General features: G+C 40.7%; 1 protein-coding gene across 2 annotated transcripts in view; it reads right to left on the bottom strand.

Annotated features, from left to right (window-relative positions):
- The window catches only part of LOC139697410 (cysteine dioxygenase type 1), a 50,383-nt gene that overhangs the window by 21,026 nt on the left and 16,937 nt on the right, over positions 1-12,420 (bottom strand). The window contains exon 1 of one of the 2 annotated variants that reach the window (XM_071596096.1): positions 3,952-4,010. The exons of the other annotated variant lie outside the window; for it this stretch is intronic. Within the exon in view, the coding sequence (XP_071452197.1) occupies positions 3,952-3,998 (47 nt within the window). The 5' untranslated portion in view covers positions 3,999-4,010. Of the gene's footprint in view, positions 1-3,951; positions 4,011-12,420 lie in introns of those variants that run through there. 2 annotated transcript variants of the gene reach the window in all.

The raw sequence follows: 12,420 nt of genomic DNA, 5'->3' as shown, positions 1-12,420 counted from the left end.
AATCGAAAGGGGTGTCGGTGTTGATGGACCGCCTACTATTTTAAGGAGAAAAAACATTTCGTACCAGCGAAAGTGTTGTCATCTGTTTCATGGTTAGAGAAATAATTTGGTTACGAAGCGTTAGAATCTATTCTCAAACTTATTCCTTTTATTGTACGAGGCGTCGCGTGGAGGTAAGAAAATATGCTGTTCCACGGAACGGAATATTTTTATGTCGAAAATTTTTGAAAACTATTTTTTTTCAATTTATTCGCAGAATATTTCTTGGTTTTGAAGTAGTATGTCGATCGTTCTCTGCCATAAAACAATACTCCGTATCGAATCGATTACAAAAACTATTGAATACCGTCGAACGGCTACGTTTCCCTATTTACAGCATCTAAACCTCTGATGCCATGAAATGATACCCTTTATCTAAAGCGGCCAAAAACAAACATTCTCAGATGTGGAACAGTAACTATTTCTTCTTTTCACACCTTATATAAAAAACTAATATTTGGTTTTGAAACAGCGCAATCTAATCAGATGTCACGGATCCGGGGTCAGAGCGAGAGCGATCACTCCCGTTCTCCCATCCACCAACTTAAGCGCCTACATTAATCAATCATTTTCTTTTGTTGCTCGACTGCGAACTTAACAGAACGCCGACGTGATAAAATTTCAGTCTTATCTTCCCCAAAGTCGACCATCAAATGCCCTTCTTGAGGATTCCAGCGTAAACATGATTTCCTCCGTATCCTTAACTGTCCCATTCTTTCTTCGTGCGCTACTACGGACGGATGAGTTAGGTGTGAGCCCGCCATTCGAATGATTGGTGAAGGCGCGAAGAACTTCAGGCAATTAACGGCAATTGCGGGCGTAAGGAATGGATGGCATTCACCCGCCTTCACACACGATAATGCGATATGAAACGCCTGGCATGGAGATATATTCATCCCCAAGAGGGTAAGGTTATTATATGGATATGAGAGAGAAGATATTGGGACACGAATAAAGGAAAACGGGGTTAGTGTTGAGCGAAGAATGACGGAATCCGATTTTGACGTGGAATACCTTTGCCGATAATCGAAACGGTCGAATCTTCACACTCAAACAGGGATCTTCATCAAGAGGGACAGGTGCGTTTTCCAACCGCTAATGGCTCTTAGTTGAATTCCAGAAGTCTTGGTGGTTCTTAATGGATGTAAGTGCGGCACCCTTTACGTCTAAAAATGTTCAAATTCACTGCACAGAAAATATACACTAGCAGAAATACAGATGTACTTGTAGACGAATAAAATGGAAAGTGCTAAAACATCGTGCAGAAACGAGGAAAACAATTTTCCCTCGCCTAATTCGTAAACTAATGAACATTTACTCAACTGACCTGACATATGTCACTGATTTCCGAATTAAATGAGAATGTTTTAAAATCTGATGCTAATTCAAGAGCCGAAGTAATAAAATATTAGTGAACATTTTGTTGAAATATTATAGTGTGTATATATATATTATATTTACTTAAATTTTTATATATAATGTTTATATATATACATATACACATTAGAGAGGACACTCACATGTGTAGTTTTGACATTTCGACAGCACGGAGAGGACGTGTGGGGGGGTGAGGGGGGGAGAGATAAGGGACGAATAGGATACGGACAAGGGAGTGGAAGGGGATGGGTAGGCGGCTATTGAATGGATTCAGTGTGATGAGTTCAACCCGGGAGATTAAAAGGACTGGAGCACCCAGATATGCGTCTTCTCGCGAGTTCTCTCCTCTATACTACTTGCGGATATGTGAAGGGTAGCAATCACCGAAACAGAGAAGCAGTTATCCAAAGATGGCCGTGGTAAGCAGTGTGAGTAGGGATGGGATAATTGAGGAAGATGGGAGATTTAGGGGAGTAGCGGTGGTTATTCATGCGGAGGAAAAGGGTAGTGGTGCATTCACCCACATAGAAGGTAGGGCAAAAGATACAGGAGAGGCGGTATATAATGTTTTTTGAGGTGCAGTGGGCGACGGGCTAACTCATGGTTTGAGAATTGATAGTGAGGGAGGTGGCGGGTCTTAGAAGATGGCAGCATTTTCAGTGTGGGCGGTTGCATGATGCGGCGAGGGGTGGAGAAGAGACATGTGGGCCCACAGGTGGTCAAGCGGACTTGATTATGTCTCGCAAGTTCGACGGGCGTTTAAACGAAACGGTGGGATAATCCACGCGGAAGAGATCCCGAAAAATTTGGAGCTTCAATTTGAATTTCAGTACACAATTTTTCAGCCGCACATACCTTCCACATTTTTTATCTTTCAGCCACACAAACTGCCCATTGTTTTCCTCCGCCCACTTCTCCTCCCAGAATTTCATTAATATCACGGTATTCAACATCCTATTGACTATCAATATCTCTTCTGCGTTTTTTTCCTGCCTTCTTCAATTTTCCTTCCGGCGCATCACCTATTCCCCAACCATCCCACTTTCTCTTCGCCTTCCTCTGGGCAAATACAATAAAACTACTGCTATATGAAAAATAATATCAAATTAAGCAACAATATTACCACATTCACCTTAATTAATACTTTCTTGTTTATAACTGTCCCCCATAATTACGCCCTCAACCCAGATTTATTCTAATTTAAGCTCGCTTAGACGTTTAGACAAGCTTGCTCATTTTAGTTGATAATGAGGTAGCCGCCAGTTATCTTCGGATAGGCATTAGAATTCTATTCCATGTGGAAATGTGATGTGAAAATACCTTTAATCGTTCCCATTTGGAGGAATCTCAAATGTTTTCACCGTTCAGTTGGGTGTCCCAATGATCAATACAACGATTTATTTTCGGGATAATTTTATTGGTCTCTTGGTATTTTCTAAACCGACCCTCGAAAATTATTTCCATCATTTTCCGGGCAATGTGCGTCACTGGACCAGACCTGTAATGGCTGAATCATATTATAAAGAAAACCGGTTCTACGAGCCAGTTCCAGCCGGGCAGGCGATGTTTCTCAATTATGAGGCATTGAGTAAAACTCAAACCCTGATAAATAAATGCCAATGCCAAACTCCGCTTTGCATTCATTAATGATGAGTTAGATGATGAGCCCAAAGGGATGAAAATTGGCCTTTTTCAATATTTTTTTCCATCCCACCGTAGTCTTCACTTTCCCCTGAAACTTAAATTTTAAAAATTAAACTTAAATATAATAAAATTAAACACAAGTAAGATACTTGGTAAGATGCATGGGTTGTAGCTCGATGATAGTGACGCAGGAAAAAATTAAACCGCCCAAAATCCCCAAAAAATATGAAATTTCGCTGGAATGTCGGTCGAAGTTGGTGCCTATAAATAGTAAGTAATTAGTAACAATGGTATACCTATGATATTGTTTTCCTTTCTGTTGGCTCTTAGTCGAAACTCTATTACTAGTATCCCCCTAATGACAAACGTTTCTGTGCCGCTGGTCGACTGTCTGAGAAAACTAAAGTTGGGTAACTGCGCGCCTATTTGAATCGATTTTAATCTGTGACCGTGGGGACTGAACCAACCTCACACCCTTGGAATTAATGAAAAACTCTCCATTCTCCGCGATTTCCATATTCAGTCAACGGCTTTCGCTTAAACCCTTGGGAGCAAGGAGGATGAATTATCGGCCTGTTCGAGTCGATTACGTGGTCATTCCAACGACGAAGATTGCAAAAGCGAAAACAAGCACTTTTCTTGCACACCACGAGTATCATCGCGTGCATCGTGTTCTTGTTTTTGTTATAATCGTGGTTTTTTCTCCCCTAACAACATTTCGCAACCCACGGGCTGCGGAATTTCCTCTCGTTTCCTTCTTAAACCGAGAGCTGTCAGTTAGGAGTCACGCTCTGCTTAACAAATGCGAACTATAAGTCTTAAAAAACCACAATGGGCAATAATAGCAAGGTAAGGCGGACAACAGCGGAGCTAACCGAGAAAAATAATTACCTCAGTGAGTGAAACAAGGCCTTCGTTTCAGGTTCGAACCGCTGCATTTGCCATTCCTCTTGCTGTCACATCTTGAATTATATGTAAGGAAATGAAATATGCTGCATTTAGTACAACAGAATACATGCTTTGCGTCAATAGTCACTCCCTTTCAGCGCTATCGGTGACTCCCGCACTACCCGCGTGCCATTGGCACACTGCTTAGCGACCATCGTATTTAGCCATACATTATACGAGGGTCATCCGGAAAGTAGTACCCGTTCGTGCCGCATGAAGTGCTGACGACGCGAGTAGCCGCTGGACGAGGTCAGATAGCTTCAGTGGCTTGTCTGCCTTCTCTGAGCCAAGTTGCGTGACGCTAGCATTGCCTGTGTTGTTTCTGTGATTGTTTACAATGTTTAAAAAAATTGAGAACGCCGCCAGTTGTGAAGTGAGGGCAGTGATTAAATTCCTCAATGCAAGAAACGTTCGCCCATGTGATATTCATCGCCAATTAAAGGAGGTGTATGGAGACAATGTAATGGACGAGTCGTCTGTTCGGCGGTGGTGTCGCAACTTCAACATGGGGAGGGGGAACACACACGACGATGAGCGTTCGGAGAGACCGTCTGTCATTACAGACCAACTGGTGAGCTCAGTTGACAAATTCGTGAGGAACGATCGGCGCGTCACAATTGATGACATCTGTGAGCATTTTCCCAATGTTTCTCGAACAATTGTTCATGAAATTGTTAAACACCATCTGCATTATGCAAAAATTTGTGCAAGATGGGTCCCTCGCGTATCTCAATGAGCTGGCGGCGAAGGACTATGCAGCAGGAATACAGAAACTTGTCACACGTTATGACAAATGCCTTAATTTGCTTGGAGATTATGTTGAGAAGTAGTTTAAAGTATCCTCTTTCAAATAAAATTTTTTGTTTGTTAATATTTACTTTTGTCTTTTTATTTCACGAACGGGTACTACTTTCCGGATGACCCTCGTACATACTCAGGTCGTTATCTATACGGTTTCATTCGGAAAATATTAATGGAATAATTCAGCAAGTGGCTAAGAATTATCTGATACCTGAAGGCACACGAGGAGAAGATGACTTGCGATAGAGCGAATCGCTTTAGAGGTATTTCGAACTTTCCTAGAAATGCGAACTAAATAAAGGAATTCCCGAATTTTTCGGTGCTGGTTTCATCATATTGTACTAAATATGAAATTGAGAATCCTAGTTCAATTACAGTCAGTCAACGTATCAATTAGCTTTTCGGAATGGATAACTATGGTCCGTGAATGAAAAGGTGATTTCTAATCACTAGCTCAGGTACTTTGAAGTAGACCTACAATTGCAAAAATGCTATTATTGGTGGTGATCTAAACTGCTATTAATCGGTGACTATGAGATCCATAATAAACAATTTTTGAAATTATCAGAATAAAATTTCTATGTTTCAGTTGTTGACTAATTTTATTTGAAACCAACTCGTACGAAGTTCAAGAGTGATTAATACTTATCATTTTCACCGTCGGAGTTGAGTATTACAATCTGCATATACTAGCTCACCATCTTTTCATCTTTTTGACACTCAAGAATCAATGATATACCCAAATTAATTAGGTACGTAATAGCCGTCGTCAAGGGCGGTAAAGAAACATTTAAATTTGAGCGTAGTTCTGTACGGCTCTGAAACTTGGTTGTCGAGAGGATAAGCGAATGTTGGAGAATTTTGATACGTAGGTATGGAGATGAATGGAAAATAATATGGACGAATAGAAAACCAAAAGATTAAGTTATAGTTACGGTAAGGGAAGAGAGATGGCTGTTGGGAGACATTCGAAGAAGGCAGGATAAATGGATGCAGGAGATACTGAGAAGCAATGGGATGCTGACGACAGTAAGACAATAAAGGGGAAGAAAGATGGGTAAGCGAGGCATAGGGAGGAGAGGAGTAGGCGTTTTTGGTGGGGTTAAGGGTCTCCAGAAGGCTAAGCTAAATAATAAGTTATTTTACTCGTAAAATGTAGAAAGAGATTTAAGGATATTTTGTGTCATGTTAGCCAGGGCTTAGGAGTACAGTAATGTTTAGTACCGGGATCCATCGAAAATATACCCCAATGCGGTAGACAACTGCCAGTAAATACTTATCATACACAGTAGGGAATCTTCGGGAACATGGGTCGCGCGCTCTCGCCTCGTAAACCTTTCTATCTACAAGATGCAGATCTCTTTTTTATTTAGCCACCACGCTCCAAGGGTGTGCTCCGATTCTCTCTTTCGCTTCGAAGTGACGGCTCATCGGATTCCGCTCCTTCATCGAAGCGTTTGGCATACGAATCAACAGCTTCGTCACTAGGACTTGCTTCTGCCAGGTGCGAGTGATGCAGGGATACATATCCGTTTCGGGGAGTTGAAGAAGTCTTATCCTCTCTTTCATAATGCCCTCTTCACGCAAACAACTCCTCCCACATCGCGCAATTTTGACAAACACATGGTATTTTTGATCCACCTCTTTCAAAAGCGTTAGCGATTCAACCGGGACAAAAGGTGTCATGGCCACTCCTGAGACGCCTTCCATATATGACATGCTATTTATTTTATTCGGTTACAATAAATCGTTTAAAACAATCAAGCAAACAAAAACTGAATAAATTTGATGTTGACAAAGCATAAATTTCAGTCAATACCAGCTGATTTCAGTGTTCCCTTCAACTGTCCATTCCCTCATCATTAAACTCTTTGAAAGGTACACATCATTCGAGTTTAGCGCTGATACGGAAGGAATAATACTGTTGTCGCATCACATTAGTTGACGGAGAGATATGGAAAATTGACTGCAGAACCGATCGATGTAAGTAAAGATTTTTCTTTCGAACAATCTAAGACTACATAGGTAGGAAAGATACGAGGGTGGTACAATAAGTCCATAGAAAATCCAAGAGATGGCGCTCGTAGTATCGAAAATAATTTTTTTCCATTCAATAACACTCCTAACTAATCAGCTGTTAAAGTTTCAGCGGTATCCGTCGTATAGTTTCATTGTTGTCATCGGTTGAAGTAAACATCTTTACTTTGTCTATAAAAATGGATAAAAATGAGTTTCGAGCCGTGATTAAACACTTGTATTAGAAAGGGTTGACGCCGAAAGAAATCAAAGCTGAGTTGGACGAAGGTCATGGCACATCTGTTCCTGTGTGTGTTTTCATCTGTTTACAATTGGGTGGATGAGTTTAAACGTGGTCGCACATCCACAAAAGATGAATGCAGATCCGAACACCCAGTGGAAGTGTCTACCCCCGAAATGATTGACGAAATCCACGATATGATTTTAAGTGATCGACGACTCAAAGTGCGCGAAATAGTAGAAGCCATAGGCCTATCACAAGGTACACTAGCTTCAATTTTGCACGAAAAATTGAGCGTGCAAACAATCTTGGCTAGATGGGTGCCGCGGTTACTCACAGCGGAGAATAAACGTAATCGTGTGGTCGAATCTGAGGTTGCTTTGGCGCTTTTCCGTCGCAATCCTGATGAGTTTCTGCGTCGATGCTAACTGTTGTATAAAACTGTTGATGAAACATGGATACACCACTACACTCCAGAGACAAGGCACCAGTCAAAAAAGTGAATTTTTCAGGACGAACAGCATCCGAAGAAGGCGAAGACGGTCAAGTCGGCCGGTAAGGTTATGGCCACGGTCTTTTGAGATGCTCGCGGAATCATCTGCATTTATTACTTGATTAAGGGAACAACGATAACAGGAGAGTATTATGCGTCATTATTGAAACGGCTGAGCAAAGAAATCAAGGTAAAGCGTCCTCATCTGAAAACGAAAAAGATTCTCTTTCATCAAGACAATGCACGGGTGCACACCTGCGCAGTTGCGATGGCCAAAATTATGGAATTTAAGTTCCACTTATCACAAAATCCACCGTATTCACCAGATTTTACCCCCAGTGACTATTTCTTATTTCCAGACTTGAAAAGATGGCTTGGTGGACGAAGGTTTACGTCTAACGAGGAAGTAATCGATCAAATAAATGCCTATTATGAGGAGCTTCCAAAATCCTACTTTTAAGACGGCTTAAAAAAATTGGAAAAACGCTTAGACAAATGTGTAGAGTTCAAAGGAGATTATGTTGAAAAATAAAAAAAAAATCCCCCAAAAAATGTTTTTTTTCTACTTCTTTTTACGGACTTATTTTACCACCCTCGTAATTTACGACAAATCATTCAATAATACATAATAATAATGTAGGTGAACACTGTGGGTCAGGATCAAACGCCAAGCCAAAACAAAAACCAAAACCCAAATCACCCACAGGTGAAAAGACATCGTGAGCATCCTTCACCGGTTATTCACGCAGAGCCGTCGGAGTCATAATATCGTTCTATATAAGTGTATTTCACGTGCGTTCCCGCGAGACTCGGAACGGTGACAATGCTCTTCGCTTTGCTTCATACAAGAATCGGATCACGCCCCAAAGTGACGATTACACGCATGAGTTGAGTCGTCTCCTTGAAAGGCCGACTATTACAAGTGTCACACTCACTCCCTTATGAGGTCACCATTGCTCACAGCCAGGTGTAGCCTCCGTTCTAGTCTATATCCGAATGAATCTGATTACTTCGAACGGATCGGTCCAGTAGAGTGCTCGTTTGACTTCTTATTTTCTTCTAGAATTGAATAAATTTTATTGTTTCATCAATGTTAATTTATTTCATTATCGAGGATTGATTGAGGTGGTTTCTAGGTTGCCACCATAGCAACAATGTCGACAGTAGTTTTGAATGTGTTGACTCCATTTGCCTTCCAACTGGTTTGTTAACTTGAATTAGAAGTTATCTTCTTCAGCCGCTAGCGGCGTCCAAGTGTCGTCGGCGTAAGAGACGTCGGAGTTAAAAGTGTCGTCGGAGTTAAAAGATAATCATCTCCAATCGGAACGATTGGGTCCCTCATACGCCACTCAAATCTGGGAATTCAGTTCTTTCGCCCGACTGTGCCATTGCCCGCAGGACCGGCAGAATCCGTAATTCTCTTCCGACTCGAACTCCCAAGCATATTCGGACCAATATTACCTGTGCCTTGACTCCCGTAAGTGGCGCGAGTAAAATTTAACTGTGTTCCCCTATGTGACCCATTCCGTACACGGAGAATTGACCACCAAGAATTAGTTCTATTTAATCGAAATATTAATATTTAGCCAATGCATAAGTTAGTTATTTTGATTCGGAGACGCCTTGGCCCATTGCAAGAACAAGAGATCTACGGTATTCCCTGTGGCTTAAGCCCCCTTTCCCACCCGCCTAGCCTCCCAGCCTTCCGCTCATCTTCCCCTTATCTCCTTCCCCCTCCTCTAGTGTTCGTTTGCGCAGAATTTTCCAAACTAGGGATTTAACAGGTAAACAAAACTTGTAAAACTCATCACTGCCGTCTTTTATTTCTTTAATTAATACGTTTTGATTATATGTAGGCATGAGTTCTCATTCTGTTATTTTCAGAGCTATCAAAATAATTTCCTCCAAAAGGAAAAGGAAGAATTATGGTTCTGGTAGGACATTTTCCCGATAACTGGAAAAAACTTGATCTTTTATGGAGTTCTTTCGGGATATAATGTTTGTATAAAAAGTATTGGTAAAAATGTTTTGCTGGCGTGTGCGTGAAGTGCTGAATTCAGACCGTCGGTTAAGTGTGCGCATGATCGCAGATCGTATTGGCATTGATAAGATGAAAGAGCACCCCATTATCACTGAAAATTTGGCGTTGCGAAAGATCTGCGCTGAACTCGTCCCGAAGGTCTTGACGGACGACCAAGAGCAGAGTCGAGTGCTTGCCTGCAACGACATCGCGACGACTCCCCAACCCCCTTACAGTCACGACTTGGCACCAGCAAACTATTTCCTATTCCCAGAAGTGAAATCCTCCCTCAAAGGACACCACCATATGATCCTAAGTGACCTCAAAGAAGCTTGCACGCGTACCCTTCAGGATCTTCCGGTATCCGCCTACCAGGGAGCCTCCGGGTCGTGGAAAAGCCGCTGGCAAATTTGTGCCAAACCTCAAGGGATGTATTTTGAAGAATTTTGAGGCGTTTTAGCATTATCTGAAATAAATCTATTCGGCCGAAACTTTTCCCGATACTTTTTATACCATACATGCATATGGGAGTCCAGGATACATCCTTCTTTGGGGGTAATATTCCCATAAATTATCGTAAAACGATTCTTTTAGTGAAATGCCTTCATGTAAATAATATTTAGTGTTTAAAAATTATCAAATAAATTCTAGCCATGGTGTATAAATGAACAGTGACTGATTGGAATTTTTTCGAATGGCGGTAACCGTTTAATCCATCGCTCTGTGAAGCATGACTACCTACCTGTATGTCTGAAGATCTAGTTTCGAACATTTCATTCTCTCATGTCTGGCTTTGAAGTACACGTCGGGTTTAGGGGGCATCACTAAATATTTATCGCCAGAAAAGGTTTTCCCAAGCAAGGATTAGAAAAACTTCCTGGTAATAAATCTTTAGCTATGACATGCCACAAAGATTACCCAGAGAGAGTTTCACTTAGAGTTATTTAAGTTATTTATTTGAAGTTAATAAATAATTGAAAGTTATTTTGAATTAGTGGTCATCTAGAAAATCATGTTCTGTAATACTTAAAGTGAAATGCAATCACGATTAAAATATGTAAACCGCATCTTTGAAAGTCTGATTATTTTATGAGCTCTGTACTTGTTGGTATAAACACAAAAGTGATATTTCGAAGAAAGCTTGTTAGTCCATTGGGGGAAAGGATCAGTTCATGTGTCTCTAAACTTTCTATTCATCATAGGGATTTTAACTGTGATTTCAAACACACACACACATTCTCTAAGTTATGTACACAGCTGATGTCCTAACATAATCAAATTTACCAAAATTTCGCAAATCAACCTACCACTGAAATAGCTAAGATTAATACGTACTTGGAAACAGAAATACCAGCCGGAGTGCGTCGTAATTGAGAGGGAATCGCTCACTCTCTTCAACAGAGGTGGCTGACTACTACGAAGTACTCCAGCGTGAGAATATAATAAACTTAACGCTCTCCCCCTTCAAGCCCTTGAAAAGAATACTCTATTACTGATATGACTGGGCAACAGAAAGCTTAACAAAGAGTAGGTATTTTCAGTTCAAGAAGTTCTAAATCGACGTTAATTGGCCAATTAGGGGCCGTAACAGAATATGATCAGTTAGAGCGTCGGTTTTTCGTAGTAGCAGGACTTCAATGGTTTTTTCCCTAAATTAATCATTAAATCTCTTTATTTAGTGAGCGCCTCCCTCCGATTAATTTTATGCCTTTTTTTTGTATTAGCACATTTCCGCCTCTTCCAATCGTCTCGAAACCGTTCACGCGGTTAAACTTCTTCGTGTGTGCTTCACTGCCTTGGAAAATCAGACTCAATATCTCAAGTGGTATTCCTCCCTCCTGGTCAGTCGAATTTTTCCATTTTCCTACACTTCGATGGCCAATTTTTACATTTGGCTTCATCATCACGAATTATAAATGCGAAGATGACTTTGTAACAGTTCTCCCAACTATCATTTTCCCTTGCGATCTCTAAATTCCCTAACAACTCCTTGCATTGGTATTTTCCATTGCGTGCTTCTCTTCTTTAGCCTTCGTCTGTAGTTTCCTCCCTCTTGTGTTTCTTTCAATTATGGCCTTCAGTAAGCTATCGTGCCTCAGAATAAGCCCAATCATTTTCCATATTCTTCTTGTAATTACCCTTCTTAGGCTTCTCTCTTCACCCTCTCCTCGAAGTGCTTCATTTGTTACTCTTGTCTCTCTAATTTAACGTCATCATGCTCCTGTAGCACCAAACTCAACATTCAACCTTCTTTTCTCTGTTAAACCATGTCTCATTTCCGTATAGTAGACTTCATATATTTTTTATTTATTTTTTTATCGGATTCAGGGGTCGCGGTAGTCCAGGAGTTGTATCGTCAGATAGAAAGTCTGTTGACCTTACTGCCTAAAAACCAAAACTCTTTCTCTTGTCCCCAGGCGTCTTTTCCTTGTCTTACTTGGAGATTTTTCTTCCCTTCTTATACTGCAGACTTTAGTTTTAATCTATTGACAAGCTGTACTTCCCTTAATAGTTATCACATAACCCAACACCCTCTTTAAATATTCTGCCTTCGCTGACAATATTGGCATTAAAACATAACTTAAGTTATGGGCACTAGCAGCAAAACTTTCCCAAATTTTATCTGTAATTCTTTCGTTCATTTTACCGCTTTTTCAGTGTATTTACTAAAGACGACGGGGTAGTCCTTCAGCACTACAGTGGAATTGACTACTCGCATATCTTCCTTCAAGTTCGATCCGTGGACCTTTCGTTTGTCACTGTTAAATACCCTTATTTATATCAGTTAACGTGAATATAATCAAAGACTTCAAACATATTTTTAATTTCAAAAACTGAACT

The sequence above is a fragment of the Hetaerina americana genome, unplaced genomic scaffold (genome assembly GCF_022747635.1).
Source record: "Hetaerina americana unplaced genomic scaffold, ioHetAmer1.1.p SCAF_76, whole genome shotgun sequence".
NCBI classification, from domain to species: Eukaryota; Metazoa; Arthropoda; class Insecta; order Odonata; family Calopterygidae; genus Hetaerina; species Hetaerina americana.
The sequence above is the reverse complement of the archived record's forward strand: the minus strand, read 5'-3'. Positions and strand labels throughout refer to the sequence as shown.